Here is a 19683-nt window from a genome sequence, read left to right as displayed (position 1 = left end):
CAAAAATTCTTTCCTTTTTGATGGCTGAATAATATTCCATTGTATGTATACACCACATATTCTTTATCCATTCATCTGTCAATTTATGTTGCTTCTGACATTTGGCTACTGTGAATAATGCTGCTATGAACCTAGGTGTACAAATATCTGTTTGAGTCCCTGCTTTCAATTCTTTCGGACATATACCCAGAAGTAGAATTGCTGGATCATATGGTAATTCTATGCTTAATTTTTTGAGGAACTGCCATAGTGGCTACACCATTTTACATTCCCACTAACAGTGCACAAGGGTTCCAATTTCTTCATATACTTGCCAACACTTGTTATTTTATTTATTTATTTATTTATTTATTTATTTATTTGCTAGTAGTCATCCTAATGGGTGTGAAGTGGTTTTGGTTTGCATTTTCCTAATGATTAGTGATGTTGAACATCTTTTCATGTGCTTGTTGGCCATTTGTACATCTTCTCTGAAGAAATGTCTTAATCAAGTCCTTTGCCCATTTTTTAATTGGGTTATTTGTTTTTTGTTTTTGAGTTGTAGGATCAAAGAGTAGAAACATTTTTAAGGCTCTTGATAAAAACTATGAAACTCAGTTCTAGGAGGGCGGTACCATGGTACCCAACTCCACGAGAGTGCCTGCAACACTTCAGCCTTGTCAGCATTGATTATTGAGATAAAAAGAGCAAAACAAAAGCTTTACTAATTTAGCAGGCAAAATATGGTATCTCATTTTCGTTTTAAGCTATACTTTTTGATGGGGGCAAAGAAGAGAAGTAAGTCAAGAAGCTTCACCTCCATTCCACACTTCAGTAACATCAGGTGAACTATTATCACTCTCAGAAAGTTCCAGCTTCCCTGATTCATCAATTACTTGGTGTGCTAAGTATTCAGATCCAGACCTGTTGGTCCTCCTATAAAACCTTCTTTTCAGGGGAACTACATGTTTTACACGTCTTTAGCACAGTCATCTTAATTATTATGCTGTACGTCATGCCTATACATGTTTTTGGCCTTGCTCTTTTCCTTTTTCAATATTTCTAGGGCACACAAGTGTACAGTCTTTTGTTACTTTCTTTTGTCAACAAGCATAAAATGCTAAAAAATTAGATGTTTTCAGATATAATCTTTCTCTTTAAAAGTAAGTTTCAATTTTGGGAAACAGAAAATGCATTAATTACACTTAAAAATTGCCCACTGGCAGTCACCCTGTTTGCCATGAAATAAAAAAGATGTGTCCATTAGGCAACAGATAATACCTAATTACCTCCATAATACAGAAACTTTGCATTGGGAAATGAAGTCCCAATATGACAAGGTAGTAAATGCATCTAATAAGCCAATGAACTAAGGTATACCAGTACCAAACTTACAAATGATATACCTGAATCTACTGTATTTTTGTTTGGACCAAGTTTCAAATTTATACTTTTTTAACACTATTGTGTCTGACATATTTTAAAAATTTTCCATAGGAAGAAAAGAACTACAATGGTAGAAAAATAGAGGCCAGAACAGCAAAGGTAGTAGTTTTCTATTCTCATCTGTCTGGCCTTCCCTGGAACACTGGATTCACTTTTGGACCCCTCTCTCTGATGCAGGTGGTGAGGACCAGGGAGGGAAGAGTTCATCGAACTGGGGATGTTTGGTCCAGAGACAGGACACAAGAGGACGTGTGCTTTGATTATCAGAAGGGCTGGCAAGGAGAAGACTCCAGAAAGCAGAACTAAGATGAGCATCTTGAATTCACAGGGAGGCTTATTTCTGCTCCAATACAGGGGAATACTTTCTAATAATTAGAGCTCTCCAAATTATTAGAGCGATTCAAACCAGGACTGAACTGTCTCGGGGGACAGAGAGCACTGGGGAACATTCACACAAAGTAGAATAAGCTCTCCTAGAGGATGTTATGGAGGAAGTTCAGACACTGGGTGGTAGCTAGGAGGATGTGGGCTATACATTCCCTTATAACCAAAATATTCCTTGATTTTCTCATCACTCTGAGGGAGACTTCATTTATGCTTGTTATGGGGATAGAATCACCTAAGCGTAGAAAGCCAAAACTCACCTGCAATAATGGCACTGATTGTAAAGAAAGTATGGTTAACGGGCACCACCGTCGCTGTACTGTAGAGTTTTGTGGCTTGATTCAGGAGCCTAGAGCAGAAGGCACTTACTGAAGCTCTGTCTTTGAGAGACGCTCAACAATAAGTTAACAATAACATCGAGAAATGCATGTTCTTTAGCTACAACTACAAAGGGAAAGGAAGTGCAGTAAAAGGGCATTTCCAATCAGCAGTCATAGCTTATATGCATCTGATGTATGAGATCAGATGTCAGGTTTTACGGTCTGTTTAAACCAACAACAGTAACAATGAAAAGCAATTAATCATATTTGGAGGCCACAGAAGTTTGAGTTGGAAGCGATTCAAGCTGCTGGACCAGTATCACACTGGGGCTGATTCATTAGGATAGACTTTAGAACCTGTTAAATATCATATCTGGGGAATGGTATAGCTATCCCTTGACATGCCACGTGCCAAGAAAGAAGATGGAGAAGTAAAGGAATGTTTAATGTTTCAAAAACAATGCTCAGCCCTCCAGCTGCAGAGCACATGTGGGAGCTCAGCTTCCCACTTTGGCCGCCAACATGGTTCAGGTTCCCACAACTGCACTGTGCAGCCCTGTCAGGGACTAGACCTTTTCTGAAGCAGCGCATTGCATTGACATCACCTGGGCACTTTAAAAAGCACTAGTGTTTAGGTCCTATTCTAGAGCAATTGAAAAAAAAATTTGTGAGTAGAGCCCAAGTGTTCCTCTATGTGTGTGTGTGTACATGCATGTATACACACACACATGCATGTACACAGGCATGTAAGTATATATGTGCATGTATACATATATGTACAAACAAACCTCCTCAGGTAATGAATTGTAATGGGAAGCCAGGGCTGAGAACCATGGTTCTACAGTTCTAGCGTGGTCACGTAGTTCTAGTGTGAGAGGTGCAGGGACTGAAACAAGGATGATAGGAATGTAGTTTACCTTCAGTTGTATCTGGCTTTGAAATTCATGAAGCAGAGTTTAAAGATAATGATGCTAATCACTAAATTCTGAAACTGTACTGATTAATTCAGAAGAGAGATGCAACAAAACAGTTTCATGATTCAAGTATTAGATACACACTTGGTCTGATAAACAAACAAAAGGAACAGTTTGTTTATGACAAATGAAACAGTGACAGGACATTGGATTTCTCCTGTAACACACTCCTTGTAACAGGGTCCATATTCAACCCGTAACAATTAGACTTGACTTCTAGCACCTAAGGAAGGAACCACTCTCCTCCAAAATTTGGGCTTTGATTTCCTGGCTGGCACTGGGCTGGTGCTCCTGCATAGCATTTGGGGTAAACAGAAAGCTTTCTGGTGGACTCAGGAGAACCTAGCAGCAAAGGCAAAATCATGATGTGAACTGGAGGGGAAGAGATTGGAGCAGATGGAGGTGGGGGGAGAGAAGAGCAGAAATTAAAAATGTTCCATATCACCACTGTGAGGCCCCAAGAGAAATGTAAAACAATCATTCTGCAATCCCGTGGGTGCAAAGAAAATTCTGGCTGAAGATGCAAAGTTTTGGGGAAAGGATTTCCCTCCCGGCCAAACGTCTGGTTTTGTCCATCTCTGGGCAATTAATGAGTATGAGCTAAGAAATGAAGGTGAAGGGTTCATGTATTTCCTATATTTAGAATGAAATCCTGGATGTGGACCTGCCCCTTTGATTTATTGCTAATGACAACCTGTGTGCGATGGATATTAATTACAAGCAGAAGAGCATCAGGAAAGTATCAAAGTGCACTTAGCTGGATTATGGCCACACTTTAGAACTCACAAAACATGAAGGCAATGCTTCGTAAAAACTTATTATTGGATGTGAAAGATAAAGCCAGGGATATTGGCCGAGGATAAGCATAGACCCCTCACCCTTAGAAATCAGTTGCATCTAATTTTAATTATCATCTGAGGCCAATAAAGATGAATGCTCAGAGAAGCACAGGAATGTTGAAAGAGCAGTGAGTACGTAAGAGCTAACTTACTTGACTTGGAAAACACAAGATGCTATCATGATGATAAACATGATATAGAAGATGGGATAAGTTAGTTGCATTTTATCCATCACAGAAAAAGTGATCATGCCTGAGACGGCTTTTACTGAAATGACAGTCAATGAGGCTGAAAAAGAAAACACAAAACACAAATAAAATACATATTTGAGGTAGAATTACAAATAAGTATCTTAACTTTACATGGTAGAGTAGTAAATACCCCTATTATGCTTCAAGAATGAAGACTGCCCTGAGAGGTGTAGGGAGAGTAGGTTGTGATGCCAGCCAAGCAGTAGCCCTGTTGCTCAAGCTGTGGGCTTTCCATTTGCTTAAATCAGCTAAAGATCTGTTGTGTGACTGAGTGCTTATCTTTGGAGCAAGATGCTTATTTTCCAGCCCTCACTGTTGAAAGGACGCTGTGGAGGTTATAATTACTAGTAGACGGGAAAGGAAGAAAACAATGAAGGGAGGAGATAAGAAAAGGCAGATTGCCCATGTGACATTAATGGGAAAATAACTATTAAACTATACTGAAAAAATTTAAAGCCAAATAGATGAGAAGACTGGAAAGTGAAAAGCAACTCACTCCGTGAGTTTACTAAGAGTTGTACTAAGTCTACATATGAGTCCTTTTGTTAGTAAACGCCTAGAAGTTTCCTTAAAAATATTTTTTGACAAGGACGTTAATAGTAAGCAGGACAGAGCTGAGTATTCATTTCTCAGAGTCAACCGTAAATCTAAGATTTACATAAGCAATGTCTGTTTATTTTCTATGCTAAAGAGGAACTTATCCCTATGGGAACAAGTTTCTCACATGTTTCAAACAGCAATGAGGAAAAAGTGATTTGATAAGGTTATGTTAGTATGAAAGCAAGGAAGAATTTTCTGGAAACACAGTGTTTCCGTAGGAAGAAGAGAGTGTTTTCTTTTTGTCTTAGGTCCCTTGAAACTACTGTTGCATATAATTCCATAATTTAGCTGAAACCCACAGAAAGTTAAAAAATAATTTTTACATGAAATCAAATATCTGTAAGTCAAAGGCAGTGTGAAGAAGAAATACTATCTTTGATCTACTTGGTCGTAATATATCTGAGCTTTATTCCTTTTAGCTTTTGAAAAGGAGACTATATATATATATATATATATATATATATATAATGTTTAAAATAGCAGGTGATGGCCAACTAGGAAAAGCCTAGTTTTCCAAAAACTAAAAATATACTTTGACTTGAAAGGATACCAGGGCACACTTCCAAATTAGGCATTTTCTTTCTGTTAAAAGTCATAATTAACAGAGGAGACCAGGTGATAAGTTCTAAAAACAAACTTCCAATCTGAACAAAGAGGCCCTTACAGCTGGGCCCTTCTTCACTTTAAATGTTTTTTGACTTGGTCATTTTACATATTTTCTATAGATTATGAAAATAGTCATATTTTAGCTAATCTAGAAATGTAAAATATCTATAGACATATATGTCATTTGATGGTTTAAGTTTATAAGGTTAGCTCTTGCGGGACCTTGATTTCCTCCTAAACACTTGGCTTGAAATTAGAGCGCGATGTGGTGATGGGCTTGTGGTCTGAACAACCAGCTTTCCAAAAGAGATCATTAACGGAGAAAGAGTTGAACACACTATTCCCTTCGCCTCAGAACCTCAGGGTTGCAAAGGCCACCTAATTCAACCACCATCGGATGTTAAATTATACTTAAATACAAAACAAAAACAAAACTAGAATTCTTTATTAAACAGCTAAACCAACTATCAGTTGCTAGAGTTAATCACTATATTTTCAAAGCATGCACAATCACCACCTGATTAATCACTGTTTATTGTATTTCTAAGCTGGTGTTGAGTACTTCTAAATTTTTTTGAGGGCGGGGGTGGTTAATGAGGATGGGTGGGAATACCAAATTGTAATGCAGTATCATTCTAATGCTGTAGATATAAAAGTAGAAAGTACTTACATATGCACAGAAAAAAAGGCTAGAAGAAACTACATCAAGATACTATCAGTGGCTATCTCTAGGCAATGGGATTATGAATAAACTTTAAACTCATTTTTTTTAAACTATAAAAAGTATGCATGCCCATTTACAAAAATTTGGAAAATGCAGAAAAGTCTGGAAAGAAAAATAAAAATCACCTGTAATCTCAACACTCATCCCCAAATCATTTTTAACATTTGAGACTCTTTGTAGTTATTTTTCTATCGCTAAGCACAAATATAACATGTGAATCATACAGTATATACTACTTAGGAACCAATTTTCCATCACCATTAAGTATTTTCTATGCCACTAATTATTCTTCTAAAGTATGATTTTTATTGGCTGGAGAGTAAGCCTTTGTATGAATGGGAATGCCTTTTGGGAATTCCTTACTCTTGGATATTTTGATTGTATCCATTTTTTTGGTATTAAAAATGAAACTGTGATGAATATCCTTGAATACAAATCTTTGTATATCATTCTGCCAATTTCTGTAGGAAAATCACCTAAAGGGCAATTACTGTGTTGACAGCCACTGTTCTTCTGAAATCTGTTGGTAAACTATCTTCTACAGAGGACCAGACACACTCCCATCATATCATGCTGCAGTGCTCAATTATATGAATTTTTATATTTTATATTAAAATATTTTATATTTTATAGTTTCTTGTTGTCTTTCTCTGTTTTCTTAATTCTCAGCAGTAGACATGTATTACTTTCATCATTATAACAGTACAATTTTTACCCAACATTAATTATGCTGACCCATGTTTAAAAGTCAGCCTTCTCAGTTTATTCCTAGTTCTTCCTCAGAACTGATTCTTGGGTTTATGTATCGATCCATTGTTTTTCTGCTTTCTATTTCATTAATTTTTGCCTTTATCTTTATTAATTGCTCCTTTCTGCTTGCCTCAGCTTTATTTCTGTGCTTCTTTCCCCTAACTTCTTGAGTTGAGTACTTAATTGACTTACATTTAAAGCAATGAATTTCCTTCTGAATACAGCATTAGGCATAAACTATAGGTTTAATATTAAGTGTTTTCATAATAATTTAAGAAATATATGCTGTAATGAAATCGTGGTTTCTGCTTTGGCCCAGCTGCAGTTTAAGCATAGTGTTTAACATTCCCAGGTGGTACGGTGTTAGTGGTTCTATTTTTGTTATTATTTTCTGTTTTTATTTCACTGTGATCTGAAAATGTGGTCTGTACTATTTCAACTTCCTGGAATGTATCAAAAATTTCTTTGTGGCCAATCGTAAGATCAGCTTTTGTAAATGTTACACAGGCACTTGAAAGAAGGTGTATTCTCTGCTTTCTGGATTTAGAGTTCAACATTAGAGCTGCCAGATCAAAATTAAGCATTCAGTTTCTCTAATTTTACATATTTTTCTGTCTACTTATTTCCATGAGCTAAGAGAAGTCTCCTGCTCCTCTTATAATTATGCTAATGTAGTTTCTGAAATAGCTGCTGCCCAGTCTACTGAGGGCCCCTGTCCCCTGATGCCTCCTCCTTCCAAGCCCCAGTCCTACCCTGATTAGCAACTAAATACTAACAGGGGAGCCTCCAGGATCCTCTGTTTCATTTAGTGCTTCTGCCTTGATTTCAACTTAGATGGTAATATAATGACCTTCTGCTTTCTTTTACTTTCAATCTGAGTTACCTTGTTTAGATGAAATTTATGTATGAAGTCAAAATATTTCACAACCAGCAGAGGCCAATCAGAAAGGGTGCTGTTTCAATAAACCTTATAGAGCTGAACCAGAGGAAACTGGCTGAATCCAATTTCAGAATCTTTTTCAAAATCAATACAGGAATTTTTCTGAAGTCCAATTTGGAAATCTTTCATTTTCACTTGGTAAACTTACCCCATTTACATTTATGATCAAAGCTGATATGTATGGTCTTAATTCTGTTATCATACTTTCCTATTTAAAATTTCCTTTATTTTCAATATTTTCCTACATAATGTGCATCTTTTCTCTTAGTTTGCTTTTGTTCTCCCTTCCTGGTAATTTGGAAGAAAAAAAATATAAAGTTTCTTTTCTGTTCTTTTGATCAACCACATACCTGAACATGTTCTAGAGTAAATTTGTTTCTATAAGTAACTATCACAAATGTAACTCTTCCAATTCAGAGGAGAGTTGATGAAATGAAGAAATGAAACCTCCAGCACCTCGTGAACATGGGAGCTGCAGCTGCCTCAAAGGTATAAATACAATGTAAAAAGTTAGAGTAAACAACATGTGATGGATGGGTCATCTTAGGCAAAGAAGGAATTATAAATAAATTTTTGAAAAGGGAATTTCCCAAATGATTAGTGAGATCTCCTAGTGTTGAGATATATATATGTATGTATATGTGTGAGAGACAGAGATACAGAGGAGTGGGGAGGGAGAATAGATTTAAAAATATATAGAGGGCTTATGTAAGCATCAGTTTTCAAATCTTATAAGGTGCCTCTGGAAAAAAAGGAAATGGGTAGTTAAATAATGAATGAAAGAAATGTTGTATTCAAGAAAAATCATACTGCTCACATTTGTTTCATATTAGCCATGTTTTAAAGTTTTTTTTTTTTCCTAAATGTAAACAGGATAGTCCTAGATAACTTCTGATACAAAAGTTTCATTTGGGTTTATTCATTTGTTTCTCTTTTAATATTCTTCAATTATTTACTAAGAAAAAAATCCCCAAATTGTCAGAGAGCAAATAAAACTATCAAGAAGTAAAAATCCTTAAATATATTAAAAATTAAACATATATCAATTGCAGCAATGGACATGCAAAGTATAATCTGCGTAACTGAGACTCAGTTTCTATAGATCAGAATTGAAAAGTAGAAACAATGAGAAAAAATAGAATGCTCAAATATTTTCCTTTAAACTCTTTTATGACTTAGCATGGCTAGATTAGATAATTAGAAAACAAAAAATATCCTTACCTAGAAGTGCCACCAGGGTTAGCAGAATCGCAATGTGTTTTATTCCTTTTCTTTTATGGAAATATAGGAGAATGCAGAAAATTAGTATTTCTAAAATCTAGAAATGGAAAAGATGAAAAAGAGTAAAGTGTAAATTATTCTATATGAAGTCTTCAGAATGTCACACTTCTCTTTTTGATTTTGCAACAACTATCATATGAGGGTTGAGGATGACTGGAGCTCCTAAGGACAATTATAAACATATGAGAACAGCATACGGAGCCTTAGTGATCCAGACCCAGAGTTCTAACATCACTTACATGGCAATGATGCCCAAATCTAGATCTCCAGTCCTGACCTCCCAACTCCAGTCTCATTTATCCAGTTGTCTACCAGACATTTTCACATGCATTTTTTTTTTTTTTTTTTTCGCTGCGTTGGGTCTTCTTTGCTGCACATGGGCTTTCTCTAGTTGTGGTGCGTGGGCTTCTCATTGTGGTGGCTTCTCTTGTTGCGGAGCATGGGCTCTAGGCACGCAGGCTTCAGTAGTTGTGGCATGTGGGCTCAGTAGTTGTGGCTCATGGGCTCTAGAGCACAGGCTTAGTAGTTGTGGCACACAGGCTTAGTTGCTCCACACCATGTGGGGTCTTCCCGGACCAGGGCTCAAACCTGTGTCCCTTGCATTGGCAGGCAGATTCTTAACCACTGGGCCGCCAGAGAAGTCTGACACATGCATGTTTAACAGCCATAACACACGAATATGCGCAACACTTAACTCTTTTTTTTTTTTGGCCGTGTCGTGTGGCATGCAGGATATTAGTTTCCCGACCAGGGATCGAACCTGTGCCCCCTGCAGTGGAAGCGCAGAGTCTTAAACACTGGACTGCCAGGGAAGTCCCAACACTTAACTCTCTATTTTTTTTTTCCTTTGGCTGCGTTGGGTCTTCATTGCTGCACGCGGGCTTTCTCTAGTTTTGGCGAGCGGGGGCTACTCTTCCTTGCGGTGCACGGGCTTCTCATTGTGGTGGCTTCTCTTGTTGTGGAGCACAGGCTCTAGGTGCGCAGGCTTCAGTAGTTGTGGCCATGGGCTTAGTTGCTCCGTGACATGTGGGATCTTCCTGGACCAGGACTTGAACCCATGTCCCCTGCACTGGCAGGCGGATTCTTAACCACTGCACCACCAGGGAAGTCCCCAACACTTAACTCTTGGTGGCCTACCTTCCCTACCTGTTCCTCCTGGGCCTCCCCCCCATCAGGAGATGGCATCACCACATGCCCTGTTGCACAAGCTGAAAACTCTTCCCTTTCCCTCATTCCTCACCACCCTCTCTGACTAGTGCAACAGCTTCTACTTTGTCTCTGATTTGACTCTTGCCTCTTTACAATCCAGACATTCAGCAGCAAGAGGAGTCATTTAAAAATACAATTTGGATAATGAAATATTTCATTCATAGAGAGTATATATGAATATACATATCAGGTATTTACAGTAATGTGACAAGTACCATTGTGCCCTCTACTCAACCTGAGAAACAGAACCCATCAATCCCTGTGAAGTCTCTCGTTCCCAATTGCACTCCCCTCCTCCTGCAACCTCCCCAGGAACCACTACATTGAGTTTTGTGTTTACCATTCATTTTCTTTATACTTTATCACATTTCTACGTATCCCCAAATGACGCCGTTTATTTTTGCACACTTGTTCTTTATACAAGTGGAATTATACTTGCTTTCACGCTCCTGCTTTTTTTTCACTGTGCATTATGTTTATGAGATTCATCCAGGATGATACATGTAGTAAAAATAGAAATTAGATCTAGTCATTCCTTTGCTTAAACGTCCCATCACGTTAAGAATAAGATCCACACTCCCTCCTGGATGGCAAAGCCCCAGTTAACTTCTGGGACCTCATCATCTTGTATGGCTGGCTCCTGGACGGTCCAACCTGCACCAGCCACAGATGGCCTACCCTTCCCCGCCAACCCCTGCCACCCCGCTGAGTCCTTTGAGGTCCTCAGATTGCTCAGCTTTGGGGCCTTTGCACTAAGAGTTTGCCCTGCCTGGAATGCTCTTTCCCTGAGCTATTGTTTGCACACTGACTTCTTCTAGTCACTCAGCTCCTTGGAGAGATCTTCCCAGATCGTTCTGATCTCACAGAGCCACCCAGCTGTCCTATCACAACCCCGATGTCAGGTGGCTACCGTAGAGTATTTTATCATGACCTGTTCGCGTGGTTATGTGTTTCTTGTCTGTTTCCCACTAGCACATCTGCTCTATGAGAACAGGGACCTTTTCTGCCTCCAGTGCCTGGAATACAGTTGGTCACTCAATAAGTATTTTTCGAATTAATGAGTAAATTACACCTCAAATTTATTACGAACAACTTGCCAAAAAAACAAGCCTAATGTCTAATAAACTGAGTGTTCAATAAGTATTAATTGACTGAATGTCTAAAATTTTCCTACCTTTAAGAAAACTAGTATAATTTTGAGTCCTCAATTTTATTTTTGTTTTAGCTGTTTTTTTCTTTTTTGTAGTCCTTAAGATAACCTGAAGCATAGCTTTTTTTTTTCTCCCCCCAAAGAGACAGTATCTCTGGACTGAAATCATAAATATGAATGTTTACATTGGACAAGTGAAAATACCAGCATTAATTTTTTTCTTAAAAATGGCTAGAGTTAGGGACTTCACTACTTTCAGGGCTGCATTTTACTTATGGAGCCCTAAATAAACATGTCTCTTCTGTTCTAACTCAAGGTTTTGCTTGTTGGTTTGTTTCTCCCTTTAATCCTCTGTGGGCATGGAAAGCAGCAGGACCATATCTTCCTCATTTAAAAACCTTTTCATCTAAAATGGAAGATTAACTCATCCCTTAGTCTTTTCTTTTCCTGGTAAATTAAACCAATCGTTTTAACTCTTCCTTACAGCACTTATTTGCCAGACCTTTAATTTAATCAAGTCGTGCTTCAAAAGCTATTCAACTCCTATCTCTTTGCCTTCCTGAAAGCTGCCATCGAAACCGAAACATCCCTCTCGACTTGGTCTCCCCTCCACCACAGTTGTCCATTTCTCATGTGATACAATTACAGACAGCTCCCAGCAGCCTTTGGGACCACTGTATTTGTGGCTGGAGGGAAGAGCGCTCTTCCTGCACTAAGGCACAGAGCATGTTAGCTAAATCTGTTAGCATGCCAATTATTAACATTTTTGGGGGGGGATGATGGTAGTTATCAGTTTTGAAAATCATGTATGACTTTTTTTACAAACTCTATCTCTGTGGCTTCAGATCTATAAAACATGAGTTCCTATTATTCACAGAATGACTGCAGTCGCCCTGGGTTCTGTCCTGTGGCAAGAGATCACGGATCTCCCGGGAATAAAATATTCAAGCAGCAAGAGTTAACGTTAATTTTTTCTTTTCTAGTAACATTTTCTCTCCTCTCTGAAAAAATCAATATCAAAGAAGCTGTGACTTCTGCAGGTTGTTGCGACCCAGGAAGAGGCTGCTTTGCTGATTGCTATCTCAGAGGCCAGAAATAATAACAGCACCTAGTGCATGCTTGCCACATGCTTTACTTGTACTAATTCATTGAATCCTCACAACAACCTCAGGAGGTGGGCACTATTACTGTCCTCATTTTACAGATGGGGAAACCAAGGCTCAGAAGGGTTAAGTGGTACAGCTCTGGAAGGCAGAATTACGCCCCCTCTCCCACCCCAAGATGTCCACGTCCTAATCTCTGGAACTTGTGTGTATGTTACTTTACACAGCAAAGGGGCTTTGCAGATGTGATTGAGGCTATGGACCTTGAGATGCGGAGATTATCCTGGATTATCCGAATGGGCCCAGTGTAGTCACAAGGGTCCTTAAAAGCAGAGAACCTTCCCAGCTGTGGTCAGAGAGAGATGTAACATGAGAAAGACCCAAGTCAAGGAATGCTGGCTGCCTCTAGAAGCTGGAAAAGGCAAGGAAACAGATTCTCCCCAAGGGGCGTTCGCAAGGAATACAGCTCTGCCAATACCTTGATTTTAGTCCATGAGACCTGTGTTGGACTTCTGACCTTCAAAACTGTAACAAAATTAATTTGTGTTGTTTTAAGCCACTAAGTTTGTGACAATTTGTTATGGAAACAATAGGAAACTAATTCAGGTTTGGGTACCTGAAGTCTTTCCAGAGGAACAAAATTCTCAGGATGAGTTTTCTGAACTATTCTGGGTTTTCTGGATTCATTCTCCAATTTGATTTAAAGGCCCGCATCACCCTGTTTTCAGTGGTAAAAAGGGCACTGGCAGTCCATGCGATGATGTGACAAAAGACATACACAAAATTTCATCACTGGAAACCCTAGTCTTGCTACCAGAATCTGAGCCTGTGTTCACCTCCTTTTCTCCCACCGAGTTCTTTCTTAAAGTACAGCCTTTGATATATAGCTGCCTTGTCCAGAAGAAATGAGCTCTGCAAAGGTTCTCTCTAAGGCCAAGCCTGGACAAAGGTCTGATACTCGGAGGTCAGCTTGTATTAATTCTGCCTGGAGAGCTGCGTGGGGAAACGAACTGGAGTGTGCACCCCAGAAGTGGATGACCCAGTTTGGAATTCTGGCTCTGCCACTTAGTATTTAAGTGACCTTGGACAAGTGACTGAACCTCCCTAACTCAGTTTCTCCATCTGCCAATGTCTAGGGCTGTTGCACAGATGAAGGACAGAACGTGGTCGGAGTGGGCATAGGGCTCAGACTGCTTGGTGAGGTTGGCTACTGCGGCCGCAAAGTGTATCCTAGCGCAGACCTGCGAGTGCTACTTACATTCAGACAACGAAGCAGATGAACCTCATGCAACAGACACGGAGGCTTTGTACACACATAGTTTTCTCCCTTCAGGTTTTAACACCTGCCGGTGGGTTGTTGAAGCAGCTTTTGCCAGAAAGGCCAACTTAATAATCGGCTTCGGGGTAGAGAATTACACCAATCGACAGGCTGGGTCCCTGCTTTGGCTGATTTAATTTTCGGTCTAGTGGAGAGGAAATGAGCACCATGCAGATTATTTTGTGAAGGATTCTACGTTCACAAGAGAGGTTTCCACCTGAATAGTCTATGGGGAAATCTGGGTGGGCAAAACAGCCACAGTCAAGCCTGCCATAGAACGCGAATTAACTGAGGCTCAGAGCCACGTTCCCTCATGTGGGTTCTGCAGAGGCATTAATAGTTGCTACTCAACAAAAGGTCCTTCAAGAAAAGGGCCTTGTGGTCATATAAGCCTGGGCAGGGCGGGATTAACAAGGTTAAGCCTGTCTCTTTCCTAAAGGACTTCTAGTTTTTAACTTGCTGATGGAGATGTTGAATTTCTCAGGGGGACGTGTATGTTTTATAGCATCTCTCCAAGCTAGTTTGACCTTGCAAACGTGATTGCTCTTTGCTTTTTGGCAAACAGCAGGTGGGAAAAAGTCTGTTTTAGTGGGTGAGCAAAGGACACTTCATTCCTCTCTGGCCAGTAGACACCAGGCTCCTCAAATCCTCTTCCTACCCAAAAAAGTCCCAGCTCAGAGGGTAGGCTCCCGGGCCTTGTTTCTGAGGCTTTGACTTCATGTAAGCCTTAAAAGGAAAATGGATATTGACCTGGGACAGGTCAACACATGATACAAGGAGATGCTATTAACTAGTCTGTAATATGACTTTACAATCCCCTTTTGAGATATGTAAAATTTATTCAGACTTAAAATATTTTTATTCATTTTATTAGTTATTTGATCAGTCCTGAAAGGCAGTTCAGGTGTTGCATTTATACTTGGTGTAATACAAAAACTGTTAGATGAATGTACTTCAAAGAATCGTCTTAATTACTGTAATTATGATCTTTGCAATTATGGTTTGCAGAAAAAGCACAGACTCTGCCACGTTGAAGGATTAAATATTAATTACGTAGATGTTTAACAGATTTAAACCAAACTTCAGCTCAAGATCTTAGTATGTAATTGATAACTTCTAGAGTCTTTAGAGATGCAACATACAATGGATTAAATTCCAAACTGAGATAAACTAAGATAATATAGATCTATTCCCCTAAGAGTCTAATGCCAAAAGTGCTATCCAAATGTGACTTTATTAAAGGTTTATTTTATGCTATCTTATAAATATCTGGAATTATTTACATTTTTGGCAACATTTACTTTCAAATATACTTTCATTATTTTACAGGAATATGGGTCTCTCCCAGGACTATAAAATTCCTGCTTCAGGAATTCTCCTCTGTATTCTACGAGGCTAATAAGTTGAATGAATTAGTGAATAAATGAATGAATTAAGAGCTAACTTTGGAAAGTGGAAAAATGCAATTAATTTCAGAGTACTTTTTTCGTGGAACTATAAGGTTTAAAAAGGTAGTTTTGTTCTTTTAAAATGTTTTCTATGGTGTTAAAACGATATACAATACATCATCATCAAACAATGCTGTTTATTCCAGGAAATAAGTCTTGATGCATCTTTAATCTCCAAAGGATTCAGCTCAGGCTTTTAATTTTCCGGTCACAGACTCTGTGACCCTTTTCTTACCGGATGAAGAATTTGTTTTGCTCGTAGGCAAAGAATAATAATGTGTTGGTAGGACTTCAAGCCTAGACTATCACGAAATGCTCAATGAGCCCTTCTAGTGCTTAGATTTGATTGATGAAAGGCTTAATAGTTAAAGGACTGGGTATGGTGGACATAGGAAGATAAAATAGGGGAGGGGGAGACACAAAGTATGACGGACCTGAGGAAACCTACGCTGAATTGGGAAGCCCAATCCTAAAGTCTGAGGGAGGGCAGGAGTAAGGGGAGCCTTCCAATTTAAGAGAGGAGGGAGTTTAGGGGAAAAGATATTGAGTTCAGTTTTTGAGATGTTACTTTTGTGGAATCTATGGAACATCCAAGCAGGGACGAGTAATAAGTAGACAGATGAGAACACAGCTTTGCAGTTTAGAAGAGATCTGGGAAGGAGATGCAGGTCTGGATTTGGAAGTCTTTCTAAAGAATGATGGTGGTGGAGTGGGCAATGAGATCACCCTAGAAAACCCTGGATGAGTTTTTAGCACAAATAGATAAAGAGTGGATGGCAGAAGAGAAGGAGGTACCTACCAAGAGCCTGGGATGGACTAATCAGAGAGGAGGAAGAGAAACAGGGAAAACAAACCGAGGAAGCCCGGGAAGAGAGAGATGCAAGGAGAAGAGAGTGGACCATCAGGAAGTGCTGCACAAGGCTCAAGAAGAATCAGGACCAAAAAAAGCAATTCCACTTGGTAATTCGTGGGGAGGGGTCTACTAGCTTAGGACAAGTGAGGAGTGACTAGGAGCTGAGAAAGTGGAGGGGAATAAATCTTTGGTGGTGTTTAGAAGGGAAATAGGATAGTTTATTAAAGGGGGTGTAGAGTATGAGGAATGTTTTTAAACAGAGTGTCTCTGTTGAGTAAGAGAAAGAAGTAGAGTGAGAGACTATAAAAAGAAAAGCCCTATAAACACTTGTGTCCCAGTGGTCAGAATTGTATATCAGAGATGGTAAAATATATAGGATTCTTGTCATACGACTAGGAAGGGCCACACAATAGTGTAATACCATGCAGTTCCTGCTGTCATATCCTGAGTTACATCACACTGAGAGCAAAGTTCGCCATGTCTCTGCAAATGCCAATGTCACACGTTTAAATAATAGGTATACAGCAGGATCATACTATTTTACCTGTTTTAATGGCAGATCACTGGACCAGATAGTTTTTTGAGGTCACTTCTAACCCTAAAAATGTTTGACTCTGTGTGCTTTGATTATTTTTATTGAATTCACAACTCTTGATATTTTACCAATTCGGTTCTTGGTTAAATGCTCATTTAGACAATCCCAGTTTTCTTCTTACTGCCTGCCCTTCCTAGAATATTCTTATTCTCCCATCTAAACTGACTTCCATAACAAGTTACATACCAACCATTTCAATCATATTCTCTGTACCAGGGGTCCCCAACCCGCGGGCCTCAGACCTCTACCGCTCTGCACAGCAGCAGGTGAGCGGCGGGCGAGCGACCGAAGGTTCATCTGCCGCTCCCCATCGCTCCCCATCACTCGCATTACTGCCTGAACCACCCCCCCACGCCCCCTCCGTGGAAAAACTGTCTTCCATGAAACCGGTCCCTGGTGCCAAAAAGTTTGGGGACCACTGCTCTATACCTACTGGATACAGCCATTGCATCAAATAAAATATCCCAATTAGTGGCTTCCAATTTCTACATCAGCTCATTCCGTTCTTTCTTTTACACATCTCTCAGTATTGTCCTACCTGCTGTCTGCTTCTCCTAAGATAGGCTACTGCATTGGTCTCAAAGAATGCTTTTTTGAAGGGAATACCTATCTTGGATAAAATTCAGTGAAGTAAAATGTGTCTTCAGGTGCTTTCCTTTGACCTGGGAAGAGAGTTTTTTTGTTTGTTTGTTTTTACTCTGAATTGTCCTAAAATATGTTGCTCTGGAATTTGCCAGGTTAAATTCCATTAAATTGTGGAAATTGTGCCAGTGATAGGTCACCCCCAAGGACAGAATACCTGGGAAACGGGGGTGCTTTTATTGCTGATTTAGTGATTGAAATACTTTAGTACTGGTCAAATATATTTACATTTTAATGAGATATTAATGCTGAGAAGAAAAGATTATATTAGTTCTCCAGCATCTGCATGTACCAGTGGTCTAGATAATATTGCCTCTGCAACAGTAAAATTTTTAGAATTCTTACCCCGTAGGTCATGAACTGCCAGCCAACAAAGTAATACTGTACTGTTCTTGCGGAGATATCCTGAGTTATATTTGGAGCAAAGTTCACCAATAAATATGTTCCTGCAAATGCCAGTGTCATACCTTTAAATAAAATTGAAAAGACAAGTTGAAAAGGGACATTTAAGTCTTTTTGTTTATGTAAACATTACCTATAGACTAAGCATTACTCGTAAAAGTCCATGTCTATTAAAATACAATTCATCAAACCATCCCCAGATAGCATCATGCATTCACCCGACGGCATTACTTTTAAAGGGGGATAAGGGCTAGGGAACAGATGCGGTAGGACATAAATTCTGATTTTTCTCTGTTGTTCCAGATGAATCCTGGCCTCTTCAGAGAAGCTTTCCTCAAAGATGGGGAAGATCAGAACGCATGCATATGGAGACATGAAAACACATCCAACCTGGCTGTTTGTTTCCACGTGGACCAGTAAGGGCACGATGAATCTAGATCCATCTAGATCTAGATGGCAGAGCCCAGAGAGTGGGGAAATCCATCACCTGATGATGATCTACTCTGCACCTAGTCATCTTTGGGTCCTTCACACACACAAACTTGGGTATTTTATACTTTGAAACTCTGGTAAATGAATACCTTAATCATTGCCATTTATTGGAGTCCTTTTAGCAGAAATAACGAAGGTGAAAGATGACTCTGCTGTAAGATTTATTTGATCCAATTTAAAATCTAGAATTCCAGGGATAGCTTGGTAAAATACCACATAATAAACCTATGTAGGAATGTGTTACTGTCATCACCTTAACATTACTTATACTGTAATAATGGAGGAAGGGAATGTGTGGGGGGAGGAGTGGCCACAGAAGAAGGGGACTTGCCTTTCCAAATAACATGGAAAACTGCTTATTTATTAATAATTAGCAGCCTGAGAAAAACTGGTTTATGTAGCATTTTTCAGATAGCACACATGAAAACATAATTCAACCTGTTTCACCACTGAGGTCAGCATTGTTGTGTATATAATTTACAACCAGCATTCACTCCAACCTGGAACAATTTGGTGTGTCTATAAAATCTCACAATTTGAAGACATCAATTTCCTGTTGCTCTTAACCAAATGACTTAGAGTTTTGAACTCTAGTTTCTGAGAATTCATTTGATTTTTTACACAAGCTGGACAATAGCTATTCATGGTGCTGTAGGAGCTATAAAATAAGCTTACTCTAATGCAACAATTTATTCTGTAATACTTTGTGAAGACAGAAATCATATACACAATTTTAAAAGCTATTTTCTAATGAGAATTTTTAAAAAGAAAACAATATACATTATTAAGCATTTCAATGAAAGGAAAATAATAAAAACCATACATAAGAACCTGGACAAAATTATTGGTCAGCTCTGTCCTTTCTTTGGAAAAAAAAAAAAAGATCTTATAAGATAATTGTTCAATATTTCATTCCTAGGAAGAAGGGATTTAAAAAAAAACACTTTTCTAAACTTGGTATAGTAAAGTAGAATAAATGCATTGAATACAATTTCAAAGTCTCAGAGACTTCCAATTTACTTTTGTGAAATCCAGATTTCTTATCTATATTGAGTTCCTCTGCCAGTCATTTCTTTATCTCATCTAACTGCATCTAGTGTCAATTAAATTTCCTTTTTAGAACATTTAGTTTTGAATGGGTAACACACGCATATGGTAAAAAATTCAAAAGCCACACAAGAGGGATCAGTGAAAAGTTAAATCTGTCTCACACCCTTGGGGCTCACTAGGTCCCCTCCTCAAAGTTAGCTACTGCTGCTGGTTCTTGAGGTTTTCTTTTCAGAGATGTTTTAGGCAGGTGTGTGTGAGAGTGCATGTGTTTTGGTTTTTTATGCAAATGATAGTAGCTTATTATACACACTTTTCTGTATCTTGCTT

The 19683-nt window shown here is 38.9% G+C and overlaps 1 protein-coding gene across 14 annotated transcripts in view; it reads right to left on the bottom strand.

Annotated features, from left to right (window-relative positions):
• The window catches only part of NIPAL2 (NIPA like domain containing 2), a 72770-nt gene that overhangs the window by 7264 nt on the left and 45823 nt on the right, over positions 1–19683 (bottom strand). For 6 of the 14 annotated variants that reach the window (XM_082364374.1, XM_082364375.1, XM_082364369.1 and 3 more), the window contains 4 exons: positions 17758–17879; positions 9035–9131; positions 4095–4230; positions 2070–2158 (listed from right to left, as the gene is read on the bottom strand). In XM_082364374.1, the coding sequence (XP_082220500.1) occupies positions 2070–2158; positions 4095–4230; positions 9035–9131; positions 17758–17879 (444 nt within the window). The remainder of the gene's footprint in view (positions 1–2069; positions 2159–4094; positions 4231–9034; positions 9132–17757; positions 17880–19683) is intronic. The other 8 variants (XR_014236522.1, XM_082364373.1, XM_082364370.1 and 5 more) reach the window with 2 other exon arrangements.

Source organism: Balaenoptera borealis, assembly GCF_965194805.1.
Source record: "Balaenoptera borealis genome assembly, chromosome: 17".
Taxonomy (NCBI): domain Eukaryota; kingdom Metazoa; phylum Chordata; class Mammalia; order Artiodactyla; family Balaenopteridae; genus Balaenoptera; species Balaenoptera borealis.
This window is presented reverse-complemented; position numbering and strand designations above follow the sequence as displayed.